Raw genomic sequence first — 24,608 nt, 5'->3', positions numbered from 1 at the left:
TAACAGAGTAGGCATATGTTTAGATTTTATAAATGCTGCCAAACTGTTTTCAAAAATATTTAAGTCAATTTATACTGCTATCAACAACGTCCAAGAGTTCCAGTTTCTCTACATACTTATTAACACTCACTATTTTAATTTTATCCATTCTGGTGTTGTGGCAGAATGCTTTCTTGTTTTAATTTTCATTTTCCTAATGGTTACTGATGTTGAGCATTTTAATATATTTACTGGCTATTTGAATATCTTCTTCCGCAAACTAATTGTGTAAGTCTTTTTCCCATTTGAAAAACATGGCTGTTAGTTGTTTTCTTATTGCTTTGAAGAAATTAAAAAATTCTACATAGAAGTCCATATATGTGCACAAGTGTCTGTATATATACATGGATGTATAATATAGGTATACATGGGTTGTATATCCATGTATACATACATACACACATATCTTTATCTCTACCTCAATCTCTATCTCTCTATATATCTATTTTTCTCCCAGATTGTGTCTCACTTCTTCTTAATGTTATCTTTTGATAGCAGATGTTCTTAGTTTTCGTGAAGTTTAATTTGTCAACTTTGCCTTTTATGGTTAGTGCAGTGTCTTGTTTAGGAGATCTTTAGCTATTCTTCCTGATGCCAGCAGAAGAGAAATGTGAAGGGATGTGAGTGAGAAAGAAGACACAGCAAACCCACGGTGGCTTTGGCTCTTCAATATTTTGGGTCTCCTGATCTTCTGGCTCCACCCTCTGCTTATATTACCTCTACTTCTATTTTGGTTGATGCTTTGCAGGGGCAGGGCACTTGAGGCACGAAGGTGCCAGTATTGCAAGTATTTTTAATTTAATAAACATGTATTTGTGTATCTATTTTTATGTTTAAATGGGGTTTTAAGAAAATATAATTAACATATAATTAACTCCAAATCGTTAAACTATTAATTTTGATATAGTTTGACATATGTATATACACTCATGAAACCATCACCACAATCCTGTCCCTTTGAGAACTCTTCCATTCTCCCTGCCCACCCTTTCTAGGCAACCACTGATCTGCTTTCTGTCAGTCCTTTGTTTTCATTCTCAAGGTTTTTATATAAATGAAATTGTACAGCATGCATAAATTTTTGTCACTTGGTTTCATTATTTTGAGATTCTTCGATGTTGTGGAACAATTTTTTTTTGTTATTAAGTAGTGCATCCATTGAATGGATGCCCTACAACTACTACTACTACTAGTAGTATAATGAATATTCTACTACTTGTTGATGGTCCTTTTGGGTTGTTTCTAGTTTTTTGCTATTACAAACAAAACTATTATGAACATTGATGTGCAAGTCTTTGTATGAACATATCCTTTCATTTCTCTTTAGTGACATATAGGAGTGGAATGGTGAAGTCACATGATAGATTTATGTTTAACTTTTTAAGAAACTGCCAAATTGTTTTCCAATGTGGTTTTGCCATTTTATACTTCCACCAGTGAGATTTTCAACTCCTCCACATCCTCATCAATACTCAGTACGGTCCACTTTTTAACAGAAGACATTTTAATTGGTGTCTAATAGTATCTCAATGTGGTTTTAGTTTGTGTTTCCCTAATGACCAATGATGATGAGCATCTATTCATATGGTCACTTGTCATCCATATATCTTCTCTGAGAAAATATCTATCCAACTTATTTGCCCCCTTTTTTTTAAAAAAAAAAAAGCAGCCTGTTTATTCTTTATCATTGAGATTTCAGTTTTTAAAATATATTTTGCATCAAGTCCTTCAACAAATGAGACTTTCAAATAGTCCATGGTTTGTCTCTGCATTCTATTAACAGAAGATCGTAATTTTAATGAAGTCCAATTTATCACTTTTTTGGGGGTTGTCAAATAAGCCTTTATTAAATCATCTTTCTTTGTAGTTAACTAGCTTGTCATTTCACTGCACCACTGTTGATGTCATCTGTGATGTCGTGAGAGTGGCAGCCATCAACACTGCAGCCCAAGACTGGGCAGTCCCCAGGATCTCTTTAATGGTTCCAGAGAGTTCTCTGACTAAAGATCGGTGCCACATCTGTCAGGCAATGTTTACCATCTCACCAAAAGTGGTATTTCCACTGTGTTTAATGTTTTTCTACTTCTTTCTCTTTCTTGGTGGTTCCTGGAGGGCTTTGATGATCAGGACGGAGGCAGAAGGTACCACCTCAATCTGGGCTTGTCTGTTCTAAAGTTTCACTGTAATCCTCAGACCCTTCCAATCACCAGTTGCCATGGTGATGCTGTCATCAACTTTTTTTTGGAGACAGACCCAGGGGACCAATCTTAGGGGCCAGGGCAGATGTGTCACCCACTTCCCCACTGGTGCACCTCAGGTATAAGATTTTGATCTTATTGGGGTTGAACTTAGGTGGTATGGTGGAGGTGGTGAGTGGCAGATGAACCCAGATTCAGGACGACTGAAGATAGTTGCACCTCGGCTTCCTTTGAGCCAAAAGCCGAAAGCACTTTTTTCTTTTGTGAATTGTAGCTTTGTTCATGTATCCAAAAATGTTTTACTTGAGAAAATATCAGAAAAAGTTTCTCCTATATATTCTATTCTGGAGGTTTTATAGATTTTACATTTGAGTCTGTAATTAATTTTGAGTCAATTTTTGTATATAGTGTGAGGTATGAATCAAAGTGTTTTAATTTGTTTTGTTTTTGGTATGTGTGTTTTTGCACAAAGATGTCCAGTGATTGTTCTTTTACTTATGTTAAAAATCAACTGATTTTATTTCTGCGTGTTTGTTTCTGTTCCTTTCATCTACTTGTTTATCTTGCTGCCAATATCATACAGTTTTGATTACTGTAGCTTTAAAATAATTCCTGAAATCAGGAAGTGTAAGCCCTCTACCTTCATTCATCTTTTTCAAATTCGTTTTTGCTATTTTAGGTTCTTTGAATTTACATATGGATTTTAGAATTGGCTCGTAAATTCCTACAAAAGAACCTGCTGAGATTTTGACTGAGATTAAATTTGGGAATCTTTCTGGGGAGAACTGACATTTATTCTCACCTCCACAGTAAATGGGAATGCCTACTTTCCTACAGTCCCTCCAACATAGTATTATCAAAAATGTCAAATTTTCCAACCTGATTGGTAAGAAACATTTATTAAGTATTGTTATAATTTGCATTTCTCTAATAGAAACATTGGGGATGTTTTCAGGTATTTCATGGCTCTTGGTATTACTTCTTGTATCTTTTCACACCTTCTTGCCTCTTTTCTGTTGGATTTTGTTTTTCTCAATTTTTAGGAGAACTGTATATTAAGTATATTAGCTTTTTATTGGAGGTAAAATTTGCATATATTCCCCCCCATTTGTGATTTGGCTTTTGACTTTCCTTATGACATAAAATTTTTATATTAAAGGTTTTAATCTTTTATTGTTTCTGGTATTTTAATCATAGTTAGAAATGCTTTCTTTCCTCTTAGGTTATACACAAATTCACTCATTTTTTTTCCATAATGTTTGTGTGGTTTCATCCTTTCTCCATTTGAATGTCTGATCTTTTTAGAAATTGTACCAGTGTATGGTGTGAGGAACAGATCCAACTTTATCTTTTTCCATATGGCTATCCAGTTGTTCTATCACCACTTATAAAAAAAGTCCATCTTTTCCCTGCTGACTTGAGCTGTTGCCTTTAATACATACTAAGTTTCATAGGCACTTGAGTTATTTCTGTGTTTTCCATTCTGTTCTATTGGTCTGTAAGTCTACTCATAAGCCAATACCACACTGCTTTAATTATAGAAGCTTCATAATGTTTTCATATCTTGAAGGCAACTTCCCACATATTGTTCTTCTTTTTTTAGGGTTTTCCTAGCTATTCATTTTTAACCATAACCTTTATAATTAATCTGTCTAGTTTCAGAAAAAGCCCTGATGGCATATTTATTTACTGCATCTTAAATTTATAAGTAAACTTAGGGGGAATTAACATTTTGGGATCTTGAGTACTCCAATCATGAAGTACGTCTTCTCATTTTTTTTAGGTCTACTTCAGTAACTTTAAAGAGAGTTTCATAATTTTCCTCATTTATGTTTTGCACATTTCTTATTAGATTTATGTTTGGGAATTTTTTAAACTTTATTTTTGTTACTATAACAAGGGTTCTATCTTTTATTTTATATTCTGATTATTATTTGTATATGTGAATTCTATTGAATTATAATGTTAATTTTATAATTTGTAATATAACTTTTTGTAGAAGTTTTTCCTTGGATTCTTTTAGATTTTCCAATTATGTTAATAAAATCTTCTATAAATAGAGAGAATTTTGCCTATTTCTTTCTTATTCTTAGCCTCTTATTCCTTTCCCATTTATAATCTAATTTTCTAATACACTTAGTACAATGTTAAGTAATGGAGACTGTAGACGTCTTGGTTTTACTCCTAGTTCTAATTAGAAATGCCTCTAGGGTTTTCACATTAAGTTGCTGGCTTTTGGTGTGAGTTTTACATATTTTATCATCTTAAATTCATATCTATCATTCCCTAATTTAAAATATTTTAAAAACATGAGTGAATGTTGAATTTTGTCAACTGCTTTTTATCTTCTTTGGGATTTTATACCCTCAAATTTCCTTATCTTTCTAAGATTTTAATCTCTCCACCTCTACAGATTCTTCTAACGCTAGACATATGCAAGCCTGCTTTACCCTTAAAAATTCCTTTTGATAATTCCTTCTTTCTTCTCCCTTTTCAGTCCACATTCACAGTCTTATTGATATTTTTAAAGAAGTATTATATATGCCATGTCTTGCCCATGTCTCCCTTTGTACCCTAGTGTCGGAATGTAACACTTCTGTTCAGATGCACTTGTATTTCAAAATCTGATTTTCCCATGCCAGTGAGGAAGGCATTCATGTCTGATTTTCAGGGCACTCGTAAGCCCTAGGTTCAGCTTCTGCTTGATTACTGCTCTGAAATTTCAGCATGAGGCCATCAGGTGGAAGGAGTCGCCCTGTCTGACCTGAATTTGAAGGTGTTATGCCTACTCCGATTTTTCCATGGGTATGAAGTTTCAGTTATGCAAGATGAATAAGTTCCAGAGATCTGCTGTACAGCATTGTACCTATAGTTAACACTTAAAAATTGTATCGTACACTTAAGAATTTAAGAGGCTAGATCCCATGTTACGTGATCTTACCAAGATAAAAACAAAAAACAAAGCAAAACAACTAAGACACAAGAAGCATAACCTCCCCCACTATATTTCATGTCATTTTTATCAGAAAAATAGCATTATTTAAGAAAGTAAATTCTAAGAAAAATGCATCATTTAATTAATACCATGTTTTAGAGGAAATTTTTTGTAGTCACTAGGGATTATTTTTTCAATTCTTTTTCAAAAGCAGAAATGATGGAATTATGGAATAATTACTGAATAAAAGTATGAATCATTCATATAGTGAACTTCTACCTTAGCCAAAATAATACAGAATATGTACTCAGATTCTTGGCCTCCAAAGTGAAGTATCTTTAGAGAAATGTCACCATGGTTATGTGCGATTCTTCCCTGCTGTCTCTCCATGGCACATTACTACTTCCATAGAGTCAATGGTAACATAGTATTTGCTTCTCTCTCTCCTTGCACAGATTTTAAGCCCTCTTGAGGCAGCTTTCTTTGTTATTTGATAACAGAATCTTTGGTAGCTTTAAAGGTTTCTAGGTAATTTTACTGCAAAAGGTGATATGATGAGGGGCTTTGCCATGTTGAGTGTGTTAAGACCCTAGCCAGTTGCCAGGTCCAGAGACTGTGTTACTGAAATGTGTCATCGCTGCAGAGAGCCAGCACAGGGATTCCCACCTAGAGTCAACCCTGCATCCTATCCGTGGCTCTGGAAAGAGAGGCTCCTGCTTCTTTCTACTCCTTGGATAAGCTATCCTTGGGGAACTGAAATTCTGTGCAGAAGTCAAAATGAGCTCTATCTGTGAAAACTACATATTCTTGTTTGTTTTACAGACATTCCTCCTAGGAGAGCACTTGAGGGAAGCTTCTTTGGGTTCCAGTCAGATCTTGATATGTACACACGTATAAGAAACCCCCTTTTAAGTATCATTAGTGCCATGGACAGATGATGTGTCCTCTTTTGAACTGGAGAGGAGTATCCCGGCATGGTCGTGATTTGAAATCACAGTCTTTGGCTCAGAATTTATTCCAGGATAGTGCAGGCTTTAATTTCCTGCCATCACAGGAAAGGGAAGTATACATGCTGAGGGCACCCCTCTTCCTACACTGTCCAAGCCTTTTTCCTTTTAGGAAGTGGGAGAGCAGAGACCATAAGACTGCACTGCTGACACTAAACTGAACAGGGCAGCACCCATGTCTCTGTTTGTCATTCTTCCTAACATGAAAGCCTCAAAATTGAGTGTTTTGGAACTACTCTTCCCTCATTTGGTTCTGGGCTGGGGTGACTGAAGCAGTGGAGGCACAGATCACGATGTCTCTAGGGTTCTTCTTGGTTCTCACTCCTTCCTCAAGATGTGGCTCCAAAGCAACTTGGGAAAGTGCTGAACCTCCCTGAGATGCTGCATCTCTGTCTTTGCTGTGAAAAATGGGTTTCCAGTGCACACTCTAGTTTAGCCCACCCTGCATCACTGGCCTCCCTGAGCTGCTGACAGTGTTAGGGCATTTTGCAAACAGGGGGTGTATTCATAAGTACAGAAAGAGACAGGAAGACATCGTCCAGTGTTAAGACTAGTCATTCTCCTGTTACAATAATAGAAATTCTGGTTTCTGAGTCATGGAATTTTGGCCCATAAGGAGGTTCTTCTCTGCTACCTGCTAAGATGACTTCCTTGAAAACAGTGGCTGTGGGAAATGTCTCAACAGCGACTACTTTATTTGTTTCACAAATGGACAAGAACTCCATCCCACACTTTTCTCCTTATTCTTAGATATCAGTCATTTTAACTGGGCTGAATTCTCACAACATCCTCAAGAGCTTGTCTTCTTAGATCTCTCCTACTCTTTTGTCATTTCACTTAAAATGATAATGAATCCTGCACTAGGAAGGAACATAACCACTGATTTGAAGTGCAAGATTCTGCTCTTTTCTTCTGCTTCTTTGCCATTAGTGATCACTGTCTTAATACTTAGGGTCTGGGGTCAGCATGGGATCTGTGTCCCTCAGGCCTATTCTCTGCTGATGCTTGGTTTGTATTGGGATAGATACTGGTGGTGTCATGCTTCACTCAGTGGCAATGGTAAGCCTGTCTTTCTGGGACCACGACACTGTCAACCACTGCACATGGGGTAAACCTCTTCTCACCAAACTCTTTTTTTTATCAGCACTTGTTTCACAAGCTGGTGGATTTTATAGTCATCAGCATGATGACTGATCATCATTTCTTACATATTCATGCTTTCCACCAGCCTCCATTTCCTCTCTCCTGAGGCAGAGCCAAAAGCTGTTTCTTTTTCTTCGGGTCAGGGAAATGCTCGTACCTCAGTTTACCTCCTGGGACTGGGAGCTACAATGGTGGTTCTCAAACTTTTAAGCATGCATCTGAATCACTTGGAAGGTTGATAAAACACAGATTCCAGGTACCATCCCCAGGGTTTCTGACTCAGTAGGTCTGGGGTAGACTCAAGAATTTTCATTCCTGAGAAGTTCCCAGGGGATGCTTCTGCTGCCACTCAGTGAGAACCAAACACTGAGAACCACGAGGCTATGCCATCATCTTCTACAGCAAAGTAGCAGCCAGGCTGAAGTATCTACTCAACTAGCTTCCTGAGGTGAAAACGCTAAGATTTTCCCTTTGAGTTGGAGAAATACTGGCATATCAAGTGTGTTTTATTTTTTAATCTTTTCATGGTACATTTTGAATTCTAAGCATTTTCCTTCCAAAAAGTGATGTTATTTAATTTTTCCTCACATTTTTCTTCTCCCCGCCCCTGCCTTTGTGTGCAATCTTCTCCCGTACTCTTTATATGGTTTCCTTCCCCTCAGTCTTAGATTGTGTTCCCCAGAAGACCCTGAGATAAAGATTCATGTGAAAGTGATATGTTGAGAAGTATTCCCAGGTAAATTCAGTACAGATTGAAGAAGGGAGACTGAAGAAGATTGACAAAATGTGTAATATCAGGCAAAGTCTGATGAAGGGCAACTTTGGCTCAAAGCCTGCAAGGAGTCTTTGAAGACGTTGTGTGACATACCTCAGGACTGCCATGTGCAGGGCCAAGCGTCTGGAGTATTACCTTCTGGCACATGTCAATCATGGGGTTCAGGCGTACTCCAGGGATGTAGCTCTCCTGGCACCTGGGCTCTCCTGTGCAGGGAAAGCAGGCTTTGGTGTCCTGAGTGGAGCTTTCTGGCAAATAAAAGTAGATGCTTGCTGCTGGGAGTTTGTGAAAGCACACTCGAAGCTGGTGTGCATCAAACAGAGAACAGGATTGAGGGGATGTGGAGCACTAATAGGTATCTGGTGCGCTACCCAACTGGCAGAGGCGTTTCTATGTTTATTGATGTGACATTAAGGAGAGAACAGTTGCATCTGAACTGCTCATTTGTCATCTGTCTCCTGAGCTTGCTTCCTTCTGGACATATCTGCTACTCTTCATACATGGTCATGAACAAAACTCATCACAGTTTCTCTATCTTTCTTCTTATGCTCTGTGTCGAGTAAAATTTTGGTTTTTCTCATTGTAAATAAATTATTCCCTCTTATAATGAAGGGGAAGAGATCTGTTTTTCTGTTGATGGTATCCTGGCTTCTTCTGCCTGTTTTCTTTTCAGATATTTAGAGCTGCGACCACTGATTCCTTCTCACTTAATTTGATATTACTCCGATTCTGACAAAAACGAGCAGTTCTTCAACAGTTCTCAAGTCGTGGTTCTTTAAAACTCCTGGAGGATATTGGCAGTTTCTTGCCGTCCCTAACTCTCCTGTCTGGTGTCCCCCAAGATGCTTTGGAAGTAGATGTTCCACCTACTTCTTGACCATTTAGGTTTCATTTGTACGGCTTTTCTATTTGCTGGATATTTTCATTTGCCCCTGCAAGTCCATTCTCTATGCTCATCCATCTTGCTCTCTCCCCAAGAGCCTGACTGATACGGATTACATTAGTACAATCTCTTCCTTTCTTGTCAGCAAGCAATGTGGGAAAAGAAGAGAGTAAGGACAGGGCATTTATTCTTCTGCCCTCCTCTCTGTGGTAGAGCCATGGGATGCATCCATCCATCAAGAGTCATGTTCAGGTCAAGTGGCCCTCCCCATATAGATCATTCCTCTTGCTACTAATTCAGGCCTAGAAGTGGTAATGGTGCCTCTTTTACTAGCCCTGGGATATTGTACAGTCTCTTATAAGCTTCCTGTATCTTACCAATTCTTGGAAATAGGTCCTGTTGTCTCTGCCTAACCAAAGTTTTTCTTCCCCGGATGTCTTGTGCACCCAGATGGCCTAGCTGGTGGGCTACAGGGTCAGTTTTCTAAAACATGATCTGGACATCTCTCGTGTTCTTTCTTACACCATCAACAGGACACAGTCACATATGTAAGTCAAAGACTAAGATCAACAGTTGCCCATCTCTCTGCTCCTCCTACCTCACACAAATAATGGCAGAGTTGACTGCCCTGTCCCTTCTCTGAATTGAAGAACGTTATTGCAAGTAGGAAGTGCTGGTGAATGGTTCCAGAGCAGTGTCTACCTTTTCTCTTCTTGAAGTGACATATGGTTTGGGAAAGCTGTCTCCTCAAATAGCTCTGGTTTATTTTATTTACCTAAATTTTGCATAGAATGGGTTCCCAGAAACAGGGCTGATAATGGACCAATACAGGGAAACAGCTGGGCTGAAGAGGAAACAGGCTTTGAGAAATTGGAGTCTTCACATTTTCTAGTTACTTTTCCAAGATCATTTGAAAAATAAATGTTTCAACAGTGAAACAGTTCTGAGTTATATTTGTGGAACACTGGAAGCAAGAATTTAACATACAACTATGCGCATATGTGAGATATGTAATAAAATGTTTATTCACAAGAAGCAACCTGGTTTGAGCAATTATTCCTCCTCTCTGTAAAGGGGCCAATTCTCTCTGTCCAAAAGTGGGTAATGCCTCTAAAATGGGTACTTGTCCTTCCATACCTTAGGAGAGTAAACAATGAGAAGAAACTTTTCTTTATCCATATCCCTGTTCTCCTTCTTAAGGGAGAGGAGTGACTCATTACTGCTGAAGCTGGGAGACTGAACTGGGAACTAATGGTCCAGTCCCCTTTTGGCTCTTTTTAGGACCAGCCTGTCTTCTGGACTAACATTTGCCTCTTGTTTCATGTGTCCCATCCCCTTGGTAGGGAAGGTCTGATGCTGTCCACTTTCCTATGCCTGGGTTCATCAGACTTATCTGGGGAAAGCAGTGAGGGAATGAAAGGAACACACTGTGGATGTAGAGCTAAGCTGTATCCTCCAATTAACTTTATTAGTATTAAGATTAATCTTTTGATCTCCTTTTGTGAGGCTCCCATGTCTCAAATCTCAGTTAGTTCTCTATTGAAAATGCAGAGAGTGGGATAAGTGATTATCATTCTTAATAAGGACAGGCAAAAGCAACCTATAAAGATAGAAGCCAGAATATGGTAACTTTTTGGTGGAGGTGGGTAGTGCTGTTGACTGGAGGAGGGCATGAGGGAACTTTCTGGGATGCTGTAAATGTTCTGTATCTTTGTCTGGTGATTAAGGATCACCATTTGAACTGAAGATTTCTGCACTTTATGTAATAAGATAATAAGAAAACCCCTCAAATTTTGGAAAGTAAACAACATATTTTTTAGCAATAATTGGATAAAAAAGGATATATCATCATAAAATTGGAGAATTTTTAGAATTGAATGAGCATGAAAACATTCATGTCAAGATTGGGAGTAGTTAAGTAGTGCACAGAGGAAAATTTATAGCTTAAATGCCGATATTAGAAAAGAAGATATTAAATAAATGATCTAAGTTTCTACCATGAAAAATTTTTAAAAAGGAGTACAAATTAAACCCAAAGTAAGCAGAAAGAAGGAAACACAAACCAGAAAGCAAGTAGAGAAAAATAAATATAACCAAAAGCTATTTTTGAAGAGATAAATAAAATTAATAAACACCAAGCTAGACTAATCAAGAAAAATAATAGAGAAGATACAAATTACCAATATAAGGAATGAAAGAGGAGACATCAACGAAGATCTTATAAATGTTAAATAATCACTAAAGAATTATAACATTGTGCCATTAAATTAGACAACAAAGAGGGAAGGGAAAAATTTCTTTAAAGACAAATTACCAAGATTGATCCCACAAATAAATAGAAAATATGAATAGCTCAGTAACTAATAAAGAAATTGATTTTCACAGAAAGATTTCCCACAAAGAAACTAGAGGCCAACCTGGTTCATAAGCGAATTGTATCAAACACTTAAAGTAGAAATAATCTCAACTCTACAAATTTTTTTTCAGAAAATAGAGAAAGAGGAGTTACTTCCCAACTTTCCCAGGAGGCCTGTATTACTTTGAGTTCCAAACCTGACAGAGAAATCACAAGAAAATATAGATCAATATTTCTTGTAAACAAAGACTTAAAACCTTTAATAAAACAAATCATCTGCAATTTGAGTCCAATAGTACGTAAAAGCATAATACATCATGACAAAGTGGTTTCTCCTGGGAATGCGTACTTCATTTAACATCTGAACAGCAAAAGTGCAATTTATATATTAATAGAAAAAAGGAGGAAAACCATATAACATCTTCAGGGACAAAGAAAAAGCACTGAAAACATTTCAATACCCTTTTATGACACTAATTTTCAGGAAGGAAACGTCCTCATTAGATTCAGGGCACCTATGAAAAATTTACAGCTGACATCACATTCAGTATTTAAAGATAATATCTTCTAACTAAGAGCAGGAATAAGGCAAGATTATCTATACTCCTCATTTCTATTGAACATTGTGCTAAAGCTCTAGCTTGTACAGTAAGGCAAGAAGTGGAAATAATTAAAAACCATATCAGAAAGAAAGATGTAAAGCTGTTCTTATTCATGGATGAATAATGTATATACATTAAAGAATCTATAAAAAAGTAATTGAACTAATAAGTGAGTTTCACAGAGTTTCAGCAGTTACACAAAAATCAACTGTATTTCTATATATTAGCAATGAATAATTAGAAAATGAAATTATAAAAACTTTAATTCCCATAGAATAAAAAATACTAAGGAGTAAATCTAAGAAAAGATGTTCAAAACCTCTACAAACAAAACATTGCAAAAGGAAATTACAGAAGAATGGAGAGTTGTATACCATGTTCATGAACCAAAAATCTCAGTTATCATTATGACAGCAATCTTCCAAATTAACCTATAGATTCAATGCAATCTCAATTAAAAATCCTAACAGGATTTGTTTTTAAAAAGAAACTGACAAGTTTATCTTAAATTTTATTTCAAAAGGCCTAGTTTAGCAAAAATAATTTTGAAGAGGAAGAACAAAGTTGGATTTCTACTAGTTAATTTTAAGACTTAATACAGTTACAATAATCACATTATAGACATACAGATCAATGGAAAAAGACAGAGTCCAAAAATATATCAATATTTACATAGTCAGTTGATTTTGACAATGGTGCAAAGGTAATTTAATGGAGGAAAAGATGATGATTTCAACAAATGGTGCTGGAATAACTGAACATCTATATGGAAAAAAAATGAACCTCAGCCATTATCTCCCCATTTGTACAAATGAACTTAAAATGGAGCATTCTCTTAAATGTAAGAGCTAGAGCTCTTAATTTCTAAAAGGAAACACAGGAGAAATTCTTTCTCATAGTGGGTTGAGTGAAGATTTCCTAAACATGAAGAAAAGGAAAAAGATGACACAATGGACTTCATTAAGATTATTGTGGCTACCCTTACCTTACTTCTTAGATTAAGAGATTGGAGGATTCCTTTCTGGTGGAAACTGATCAGCCCAAGAGGAAAGAACTAGATCTAAAGGATAGGAATTGCCTAAAAACACAGCCCATACAAACTACTGAAGAGTGAAGTCCTCTTGTTTACCAATCTGGCCAAAGCAAAGAGCCAAGGATCACTAGGCAGTAAAAAACAAGTGCAACATGAAAAAAGATTTAGATAAAACAAAGAATGTTAATAGGCAGTTGCTGTATCATATGGGTCTGTTTTTGTTGTTGTGGGTCCTTCTAACTCACATATTTATTGGTAAAAGATGTAATGCTTTCCTCTAAGGCCAGAAATGCAACAAGGCTGACATCTCCAGCCATTCCTATACAACATTGTAGTGTAGAGCCTAGCAAGTGCTATAAAGCAAGAACAATTTAAAATGTCATATTGATTGGAAAGGAAAGTAGACAGAAAACACAATGGGTCTATACAGAAAATCCTCACTAAGCTACAAAGAAGCTATTAGAACTAAAAGGAGAGTTTAGTAAGGGCAGAGGATACAAACTCAGGTCAAAATAATTATTTATATCTCTATATACGAGTAATAAACAATTAGAAATTGAAATTAAAAAACAGTGCTGTGTACAATAATGTCAAAACATGAAATACTTGGCTGAAAATCCAACAAAAAGTGGCAAGTTGGTACAATGAAGGCTAAAAAAAAATGAGAGAAATGAAAATAGTCCTAAATTATTGAAGAGACATTCCATAATCATAGAAAGAGGAATCAAAAGTAGTAAGATATCAATTCTCCCTAAAGTGATCTATTGATTCAATGCAACTGCAATCAAGATCCTACCATGATTTTGCAGAAATTGATGGGTTGATTCTATAATTATACAGAAATGAGAAAGACCTAGACCAAACAGATGACCTGGATAAGGTAAGAACAAAGTTGGAGGATTTATACCATCTTATTTCAAGATTTACTCTAAAGATTCTGAAATAAAACAATCCACATTGGCATAAGGATAGAGTATAGATTGATGGAATAGACAGCTGCTCTACAAATAGATATACATATATATGGTTAACTTATTTTCAATGAAGTTACCAAAGCAATTCAATAAAGAAAAGAAAGTCTATTCAGTAAATGATGCTGAACAATTGGAAATCTATATAATAACAAGTGAACTAAAAATGATTATACATCTAAATATAAGATTTAAAACTATAAAACTTTGAAAAGGAAATACAGGAAAGAAGACTTCTCACTTTGCATTAGGGAAAGATTTTCTTAAGACAAATAAAACATGAACCATAAAAGAAAAAATGTTCATAAACTGGATTTCATCAATAATTAAAATGTTTTGCTCTTCAAAAGTGTTAAAAAGAAAAATGCAAGCTAGAAGAAAATGTTAATAAATTATATATCTGATAAAAGATTCATATCTAGAATACATAATATAATAATACTAAAATAAATTAATATATTTTGCTTACAACTCAATAATAAGACAACCAACCTCATATAAAATGGGAAAAGATTTGAACAAACTCTTCATTAGGGAAATGCAAATTAAAATCAAATGAGATATCAATATTCCTGCTAAATATAAATGCAAAAACTCTCAACAAGATATTAGCAAGTTGAATTCAACAATACACTGAAAGGGTCATACACCATGATCAAGTGGGATTTATCTCAGGGATGGATCAATGTTTGCGAATCAATCAATGTGATACACCACATTAAAAATGAAGAATTAAAATCATACAGTCATTTTAATAGATGCAGAAAAAGCTTTTGACAAAATTAAACATAAATTTATGATAAAAAAAGACTCTCAACAAGGTACATATAGAGAGAACACCTATCAACATAATAAAAGCCAGATATACATCATACTCAACAGTGAAAAGCTGAAAGCATTTCCTCTAAGATCAGGAACAAGACGAGGATGCCCACTCTCACCACTCTTATTCAACATAATATTGGAGGTGCTAGCCACAGCAATCAGACAAGAAAAAGGAATAAAAGTAATCCAAATTAAAAGGAAGAAGGAAAACTGTCATGTATAACATGACAAATTTAATTAACACTGCTATATACTATATACGAAAGTTAAGGGCGTAAATCCTGAGTTCTCATAAAAAAGTAAGCAGTGATTTTATAAAAGCATATTTTCAAAATGAATTGATAATAAAGTATAATTACCTAAAAAATCAAATGAGCCATAACTACACAACCATTAGAAGGTTTACAACTACAAAAATTGAAAGTAATAAGTGTTAGCAAAAATTTGATTGAGGTAGAACTCCCATGATAATAGGAATGTTCTGAAAACAAATTTTCAGTTTCTTATAAAACAAAAATTACATTTACTATACAACCCAGTATCTCACTGTATTTACCTATCTCTGAGAAATAGATTCCAAGACAAGATTATATGTGTAACACCTATCAGGGAAAATGAGGCAGGAGCTAGAGGAAAATGGGAGAGCCTCATCAGACTGGTGAGGCTGATGGTAAGTAAGGCTGATGGAGAATACTCGAGCCAAATTCCATCAGAGGAGTCCTACATCTGACAAGAACACACCTATTCTTTTTAGTCATTTTAGTCATTTTAGCTGGGGGTAGCCTGTGGGAAGCACGGACTCATGCTAATGTGGTGATGATTGATTTCAGAGTGTAGCAACAAGGATGATCAGTAGTTCACACTTCCTGAAGTGGTAGATTTGAGAAGTGCATGTTCATATCACCACAAGGAATTTAAATATAAAATACAATGTTTATTTCAATAAATGTATTTAAAAAGATAATTCACTGTTTAAAGCAAAAATGAGAACAATGTTATGGTGTTTATAAGATGTGATGAAATAAAATATATGACAATAATCACAAAGGACAGAAAGAGAAGTGAAAGTATACTTTTTAAAGGTTTTTAATATTTACAGAGTACTAAACTATTATTTCAAGATAGATATTGATAAGATAAAGTTACATATTGTCATCACTATTAGAAACCACTAATAAAATGAAATACAGTTAATAAGCCAACAGAGGAAATAAAAAAGAATACCAGAAAGTACTCAACCACTCTAAAAGAAGCAGGAAAAGATGGGGGGAAAGAACAAAGACCAGAAGGGCTGAGTAGAAAACAAATAGCAAGACTGTAGGCTTAATTCAATAATTACATTGAATATAAACAGTCTAAACATGCCAATTAAAATACAGAAAAAGTTACACTGGATAAAGAAAAAATAAAAATGCAATTATATGCAGTTTATATAAATCACACTTAAAATGCAAAAATGGATATCTTCTTTAAAAAGAGGATGGAGAAGAATATGCTGTGCAAGAACATAATCATAAGAAATCTGAAATAAGTGTACATTTCTGACACAGAAAACTTCAGGACTTGAAATATTAACAGAGATCATGAGGCATACTTCATAATAATTCATGTATAAAGCAATAAAAAACACATAACAATTTTAGATGTATTATACAGAACATATTTAACACCACCTAATAACAGACCTTCAAATACATAAAGCAGGTACTGACAGAACTGAAAAGAGATAATGAAAAATTCACAATTAAAGTTGGAATTCAACACTCCTCTTTCAATAACTGATAAAACAAGTAGACAAAAAATCATTATAGACATGGAAGACTTGAATAACGCTATCAACTGACATGAATAAAGTGACATTTATGCAACATCTCACCCAACAATAGAATACAGATTTTTTGCAAGTGCACATGGACAACTCACTAAGATAGACCATATGCTGGGACATTAAACAACTTTCAGTAAATTTAGAAGACCCTAAAACATGCAGAGTCTATTCTCTGACTACTGCAGAAGTATATTTTAGAAACTAAGAACAGATCACTGCAAAAACAGTATCAAGAAATAAGATCATAGTATCTTTAGTATCTCTGTGGTTTGGAAGAGAAGGAAAGAGAAGAAAGAAGCACAAATTAAGTCTGACTAAAATTTTGAACCCAGGGAACCATAAGCACGATGGCAGAAATGAATAAATAAGGAAAGGTGAGGATAAGAAGCTAGATTTCGGACTATTTGGAAATTGAAGTATACATTCTTTTCTCCCCCTCTTTCCAGTCATCAAGATTTATTGAAGTACAGTCAGTTACAATGTGTCAATATTTCACATATAGCACTATGTCCCAGTCATGTATATATATACATATATTTATTTTCATATTCTTTTTCATTAAAGGATTACAAGATATTGAATATAGTTCCCTGTGCTATATAGAAGAAGTTTGTTTTTTGTTTTTAATCTATTTTTATATATAGTGGCTAACATTTGCAAATCTCAAACTCCCAAATTTAGCCCTTCCCACTCGCTTTCCACTGGTAACCATAAGACTGTTTACTATGTCTGCGAGTCTGTTTCTGTTTTGCAGATGAGTTCATTAGTGTCCTCTTCTTTTTTTAAGATTCCACATATGAGTGATATCATATAGTACTTTTCTTTCTCTTTCTGGCTTACTTCACTTAGAATGACGATCTCTAGGTCCATCCATGAGGCTGCAAATGGTATTATTTTATTCTTCTTATTCCATGGTATAAATATATCACAATTTCTTTATCCAGTCATCTGTTAATGGACATTTAGGTTGTTTCCATGTCTTGGCTATTGCATATAGTGCTGTTATGAACTTTGGGGAGCACGTATCTTGAAATACATATTCTTAAGTAACTCAATTTAGAGACAGAAACCACAATGGAAGTTGGAAAATATTTTCAAACTGAATGAAAAATGAAAAAAAAAAAAATGCTGACCATTGTGTGGTGTAGCTAAAGCAATTTCTGGAGGGAAATTTATAATTTAAAATCTATGCATTAGAGAAAAAAAAGTTTAACATCAACAACACATGTTTCTCACCTTAAAAATCTAGACATTAAAAAAGCAAACTGAATCCAAAGTAAGAGGAAAGAAAAAAGTGATAAAGATGAGAGTGTAAATTAATGAAATAGAGTATCAATAATTAGCAGAGAAAATCAATTAAAACTTAGAATGTGGACTTTTTAAGAGATTAAGAAAATTGATAAAATTCTAATTAGGCTCACTAAAAAAAGATGTAAGACAAAAACTGACAATATCAAGAATGAAAGGGGGGCAATCACTACAGATTCCACAGATATTAAAAGAAAAATTATTATGAACAACTTTATGCCGATAAAGTCGATAACTTCAAGGAACTTCAAGAAAATTCTTTGAAAGATGCAAATTAGTAAAACTTACAATAGAAGAAATAGAAAACTAAATAGTCCTAAATCTATTAAAGGAATAGAATTTATTATAAAATTCTTCCCACAAAGGAAATTCTAGGCTTTAATATTGAATTATTCTAAACATATAAAGACAAAATAAACAGTGATATGGAAAGAGTAAACTGGAGTGCAAGAGTTCAGCTTATTTAAATCCATTTTCATTTCTTTTTTCCCTTGAATGTACAGAAACATTAGCTAATTTTCACATTAGAAATTCTTTTTTTGGCTTCTGCGAATTTCATGAATTCAAGAAATATTTACTTAACCTTTGACTATTCTATCTTTAAATATTTTTGCTTAGAACAATTCATCATTCCTCTTGATCAGAGTATCCTAATTTGTATTTTGAGCCCTTTCTTGAAAGCTCTGAACCTCTCCTGCCAACTTTTTACTTGTCTTTCCCTTTTGAGGATTTTTGCCCGGATTTTATCATCTAGACTAAAATCTAGCTCCTCGTCTTCTCCACTCCTTATTTATTCATTTCTGCCATCCTGCTCATGGTTCCCTAGGTTCAAAATTTTAGTCAGATTTAATTTGTGCTTCTTTCTTCTCTTTCCTTCTCTCCCAAACCATAGAGATACTAAGTCCTTTTCTTCCATGCTCTTATCTCTTGATACAGCTTTTACTTTATTATTTCCACTGCTTATGAAACATGAACTGATTTTCCAGCTTTCAGTTTCTCCCTGTTAGCTAATCCTGTAGATCATCTAAATGATCTTTTTCTAAAATCTTTTTCATCCACAGATACAGATGTGAATAATAATAATAATAATAATAATAATTACAATAACAACAATAATAATTTACAACAACATAATGCTTTTTGTATCTTCTATGTTCTATATAATGGAAACTACACCATTTATGATTATTATTCCCATTTTTAGATACATTATTTGAAATGCAAAAGAGGTTAAAGCTCCCAAGGCCACACAGCTAGTGAGTGTCAGAGCCAGGAATTGTAGAGGTTGGTTTGATTCCACACACAGTTTCCCATTTAACTGAGATATATTTTACAGTGAGAAAGGCTGCTACATATATAGATATAGATATAGATATAGATATAGATAGATATAGATAGATAGATAGATATAGATATAGATAGATATAGATATAGATATATATGTAGATATATATATATATATGTATTTACATGCAATATAATGTATATGTGCAGTTGAACTGTAATAATTCTACACAATAAAACTTTTTGAAAAAGGGGGAAAAAAGGCTGCTACTAATAATTTTGGGGGGGACAACAGATGCTAACTAGGGCCAACACAAATGAACCAGAACTTGTAATACCCCACTAATACTGTCCTCCACTTATTCCTCAATAAAGAAAGGGAACGATTGGGCAATCTGTTTTGGGGACAAAGAAGATGTGTTTATTTTTGTACTTGGTGAGTTCAGGGTGACAAAAGAACAGAGCATGCTGGAACATTTTAACTGAGAGGTTATACATACAGGACAGGGAAGTATCAGAAAGATGATAATTAAAGGTACAAATTTGAAAACTAACCATGTAGATGATGTTGTTGAAGTCATGGATGAACTCACCAATCATTTAAGGAAGAAAAGGCTTAGATGGTTGAGGACTGAACACTGGAAATTTTGAAACATGAGGAGAATAAAGAGAAAAAGAGACAGAACAGGAGATGCCTCTATTAGGCTATAAAACCCTTTAGGACAGGAACCATTTCTTTTGAATTGCTTTACCTAACATTTTGATATGCCAAAGATATACATCAAAAACCAACTGAAAGGTGGGGAGGTATAGCTCAGAGGTAGACTGCATGCCTAGCATGCACGAGATCCTGGGTTCAATCCCCAGCACCGCCATTAAAAATAAATAAATAAATAAACATAATCACCTCTCCTCCGTCCTCCACCAAAAACAAAACAAAACAAAAACCAATTGAACATTAAGTATAATACAGAGCATATGACTTCTGATGGATGGATTTAATTTTATGCCTGTCCTTGGAGCCTAACTGAAATCATATCAAATGATGACATTTCAGCTGCCATCTCTTCTCTCTGTGCAGGCTCTCTGACTTTTTTGGTTGGAATTATGGCTTATTCTTGTATTTCTCTTGTGTGGAGTGAAGGGTACTGACCTTAGCACCACTCTGGTGTTGCTTAAAGGCCTATCAGACATTTGAGGGTTAAATGGATGTGTATGAGGCACGTATACATAGACATTGTATTGTACAGACATTTTCCACATGAGTATGTTATAATCCATGTTTCATTATATATTTTAGTGTTAGCAGTAAATAGACAAGGAATCCATTATACAGACATTCAAGTTTTGGGAGAGAGTTCTGTGGCAAAAGTAACTTAATCAAGAATATTTACTTCTGTGTTTCTCTCTGCTTGTACTGGAGCAAGTCAACAGTGAAGATGACTTTAGAGAAGTCCTAGTTCACTTGAAATAAAACCTTGATGCATTTAAAATAAAATTCCCATGGAAACCATCTGTGAAGAGACAAAAATCTCAGAAGAATTTTCCCTGGTGTTGAATCATGAATTCCTAGAGGAAAGTGAAGATTTAATGAACCCCTAAGGTCTTCTTTGCCCTTGGGTCTTAAGGAGAGCTTACTTGTGGTGCTTATTTTAGTTTTTTTTTTTCATAATGGATTATTTTTCTCTATTTCCTAAATACGTGTAGTGGGATTGAGAATAGGGATGGGGATTCATTTGAGTCACTGTGGGCTGTGGACAATTCTCAGTGTAAACAGATAAGACTCCATCACTGCTGAGTCTTAGCAAGTCCACACTGATGTATGTGCACATACTCATAAACATACAGTGGTTTTTAGGTGTTTCAGTTGGACTTGGCTGGAGGAAAGTGGACTTCTGCTTTTGTGTTTTGATTTCCTAACTTCTCCAAGAGGACTCCAGCCCTTAACTCAGACCAGAAACATATATAACTCATCTGCTAACTGAGACTTGAATTTCCCCAAATAGAAATTTATTTTGTGGATAGAAAATCTGCCATCCTTAATATATAAAAGCTCCTGGTAAAGAGTGTAGAATGCAAATTGCTACTCAAAATTTTATTAGTCTTTGTGTCAGTTTCAGTAAACCTACATTATGCGATTTATCACTTTATGAAACCTCAGCAAGGTCCCTTGTCTCCCTATCCAGTTACTGTCATCAGAGTTCTCTCCCTCACAGCCAGTAATTTGGGTTAAAGTATTGCATTTAAAGTGCAGGACAAAAACGTGATGCCTCGGAAAGGTGCTGCATTAAGCCATGAATGTGCCATGTTTTATCAGAGTGACTGATCTTATCAAGAGAAGTTTTTCAGGTGTCTTTCAAGTCATTGCTCAAATGTCAGATTACTCTAAAGTTTAAGTATGTAACCTTTGCCTTTTCTATTCCTGTATCATAATCATGCTTTCCTTTTCTTCATCACACTTTTCATGTTACATGTTTTACCTCTTTCTTTCATATATTTTTTGTCTTATTCCATTTGAATGAACACTCCATGAGGGCAGAAATCCTTTTTTTTTTTTTCTTTTTCACTGAAGGATCACTAGGTTCTTAGAAAGGTTTCAGAGACAGGGTGTATATTCAATAGGGACCTGTTGACAGACGGCGTTCTTATTCAAAATCTTTCATCAACCCCTCTTTATCTGACAGACTGGCTACAGAGCCTGTTCTCCACTTTTAGGTCTTGATAAAAGTTGCTATTAGTTATCTGACAAGTATTTGTTTTAAATAATCAAGCTTAAATTGCATGATCAAGTAATGGAGTAAAACCTGAGAAAGTTACTTTAGTTTTAAGGTTCAAGAAGGTGCAAACAATTCTTGGTATATGTTGGACGTGATTGAAATAATAAATATCCTCCTCTGAAGTCCAGTCCTCTAATTTTATCTTGGCTGTAACACTTTCTGCATTGCATTAAAGTTATGTAAGTACTTTAATCCGTAAAGAATCTCAGAGATCCTAGAAAGTAAAAAATGTTGCTTCAGAGATTTCATTGTAATGTAGCCCAGTGATTAAGACTAAGAAGTTTGGAGTTGGACAGAGCAGGTTTTGACTCAAGATTCTGGAACCTTCTAGTTGTGTGTGATCCTCCATTTTTAAAGTCCAGATTAATAGGTCTAATACATAAGGTTGTTTTAAGGAATAAACAAGATAAAATTACTTGTGCATTCCTTTAGATACTTGGTGTCACTATGAGGTTCCTGGGTCACATACAGTGTTTGGTATACAGTAAGTGCCCAATATATAGGATAGCAAGAATTATTTCCCCCACATTGCTTTGCTCTTAATTGTGCTTAAAAAGATGTAACTTGAATAAAGGAATAGGTCATTAAAATACATGTTAAACATTATCAAAGATGTAAACACACATGTCTTCATCCTTGGGGAAGGTGGACTCTGGAGGAGCGATCCTGAGGGAGTCTCTGCAGTGAGGTCACTGAGATCTCAAAACCAGAATAAAACTCTTTAGTTCCCTGTTATCCATGGGCATTAGGAAAGGAATACTGTTTCATCTCTCAAAGCTGGACAAGATGCCCAGGGCAAAGCCACAATCGGAGATCATGTTCTGCTCATCAAGAGAACCAAGATAAACTGGAGGTTTTGATCCTTAAAGTAGACATACAGAAGCAGCAGCCTCTGAGCTCTGAGCTTTCACCCTCTTTTCACCAGGGCCATTTGAGTGTCCATGAAAGAGATGGATGAGAGCCAGCAGAGCACAGAACTGTGACATCAAACAGAAGGAGGGTGAGTGCCTGCCTGACCTGGTCCGTCCTGTGGCAGAGTGGTTGAAAGCTCAAACTCTGTGAGCCAGACCACTTGAGTTCATCTTCTGTTGCAATTTAGAAGCACTGGGACTTGTGCAAGTCACTTAGGCCCAGTGTCTGCATCTGTCAAATGTTACTGAGCAGTTAGAACAATGCCCATTCTGTAGTTAGTGCTTAGTAAATGTTTATTTTCTTTTCTTCTCCATTTCAACTCCATAACTTCCATTAACTTCCATAATACATAGCCTCTGTTTCTTTCAGTGATTCTTTTCTTTTTCCCTCATAGATTCTCCTAGAAAAGAATGGCTGCAGATAACACCTCCTCTGTGACAGAGTTCATCCTTGCAGGCTTAACGAACCAGCCAGAACTCCAGATCCCCCTCTTCTTCCTGTTCCTAAGTTTCTACGTGGTGACTGTGGTGGGGAACCTGGGCTTGATAACCTTGATTGGACTGAATTCTCACCTTCATATTCCCATGTACTTTTTCCTCTTCAACTTGTCCTTCATAGATTTTAGTTACTCCACTACCCTGACCCCTAAAATGCTGATGGGTTTTGTCTCAAAGAAGAACATCATTTCGTACGCAGGGTGTGTGACTCAGTTTTTTTTCTTCTGTTTCTTTGTGTTTTCTGAATCCTACATCCTGTCAGCAATGGCATATGATCGCTATGTTGCCATCTGTAAGCCACTGGTGTACATGGTCACCATGTCTCCTCAGGTGTGTTTATTCCTTTTGTTGGGTGTCTATGGGATGGGAGTATTTGGGGCTGTGACCCATATGGGAAACGTAATGTTTATGACCTTTTGTGCTGATAACCTTGTCAATCACTTTATGTGTGACATCATTCCCCTCCTTGAGCTGTCCTGCCACAGCTCGCACATAAATTTGCTGGTGGTCTTTATTGTCGTGACCACTGGCATTGGGGTGCCCATCGTGACCATTTTTATCTCTTATGGTTTCATTCTTTCTAGCATTCTCCGTATTAGTTCTACTGAGGGCCGATCCAAAGCCTTTAGCACCTGCAGCTCCCACATAATTGTGGTTTCTCTTTTCTTTGGGTCAGGAGCTTTCATGTACCTCAAACCACCTTCTATTTTACCCCTTGGCCAGGGGAAAGTGTCCTCTGTATTCTATACTGCTGTGGTGCCCATGTTAAACCCATTAATCTATAGCCTGAGGAACAAGGATGTCAAAGTTGCTCTGAAGAAAACCTTGAGCAGAAGAATCTTCTCCTGAAAATGACTAAGAAAGGGGTTTCAAAGCTTTGTTTACCAGTGTTTCTTTGATTTATTTATTCTTTTCAATGAAGGAAACAAGTGCCAGTGCTTGCTCTCCTATACTTAGAGGAAGTTTTTAACTTACTCTTAAGCATTCTATTTTCTCTACTCCTTGCTCCAGTCAACTATTCCAATCATTCTTTGTTTTATGAGAACTGTTTCCATAGTCATAGAGGCTTACTCTTAAATAGGTCTAGAAATGATTTAATTCAGCCCCTCATATGACATTTTACACGCTGGAGACTCATAAACATTCAGAGGTGGCCCGGGAACACACAGGTATCTGGTGTCAGAGGTGGGATTGGAATCTAGACCCTTCAATTTGAATCCACTTTGTTCTGCTTT

The 24,608-nt window shown here is 35.6% G+C and overlaps 1 protein-coding gene and 1 pseudogene across 1 annotated transcript; one reads left to right on the top strand and one right to left on the bottom strand.

Annotated features, from left to right (window-relative positions):
• Positions 1-1,918: 1,918 nt before the first annotated feature.
• Positions 1,919-2,521, bottom strand: LOC105094516 (large ribosomal subunit protein uL11-like; annotated as a pseudogene).
• A 16,515-nt stretch (positions 2,522-19,036) lies between these two features.
• LOC105094479 (olfactory receptor 8B12) lies at positions 19,037-24,222 on the top strand. The gene is made up of 3 exons (XM_031443330.1): positions 19,037-19,056; positions 22,253-22,265; positions 23,281-24,222. The coding sequence occupies exons 1-3, from the start codon at positions 19,037-19,039 to the stop codon at positions 24,220-24,222; spliced, it is 975 nt and encodes a 324-aa protein (XP_031299190.1).
• Positions 24,223-24,608: the final 386 nt, after the last annotated feature.

Source organism: Camelus dromedarius, chromosome 34 (genome assembly GCF_036321535.1).
Source record: "Camelus dromedarius isolate mCamDro1 chromosome 34, mCamDro1.pat, whole genome shotgun sequence".
In the NCBI taxonomy this organism is placed as follows: Eukaryota; Metazoa; Chordata; class Mammalia; order Artiodactyla; family Camelidae; genus Camelus; species Camelus dromedarius.
This window is presented reverse-complemented; position numbering and strand designations above follow the sequence as displayed.

What these genes read in the sequence shown, in the direction of transcription:
- LOC105094479 (XM_031443330.1), top strand. Translation starts at nt 19,037, where the DNA reads ATGCTTTTTGTATCTTCTAT.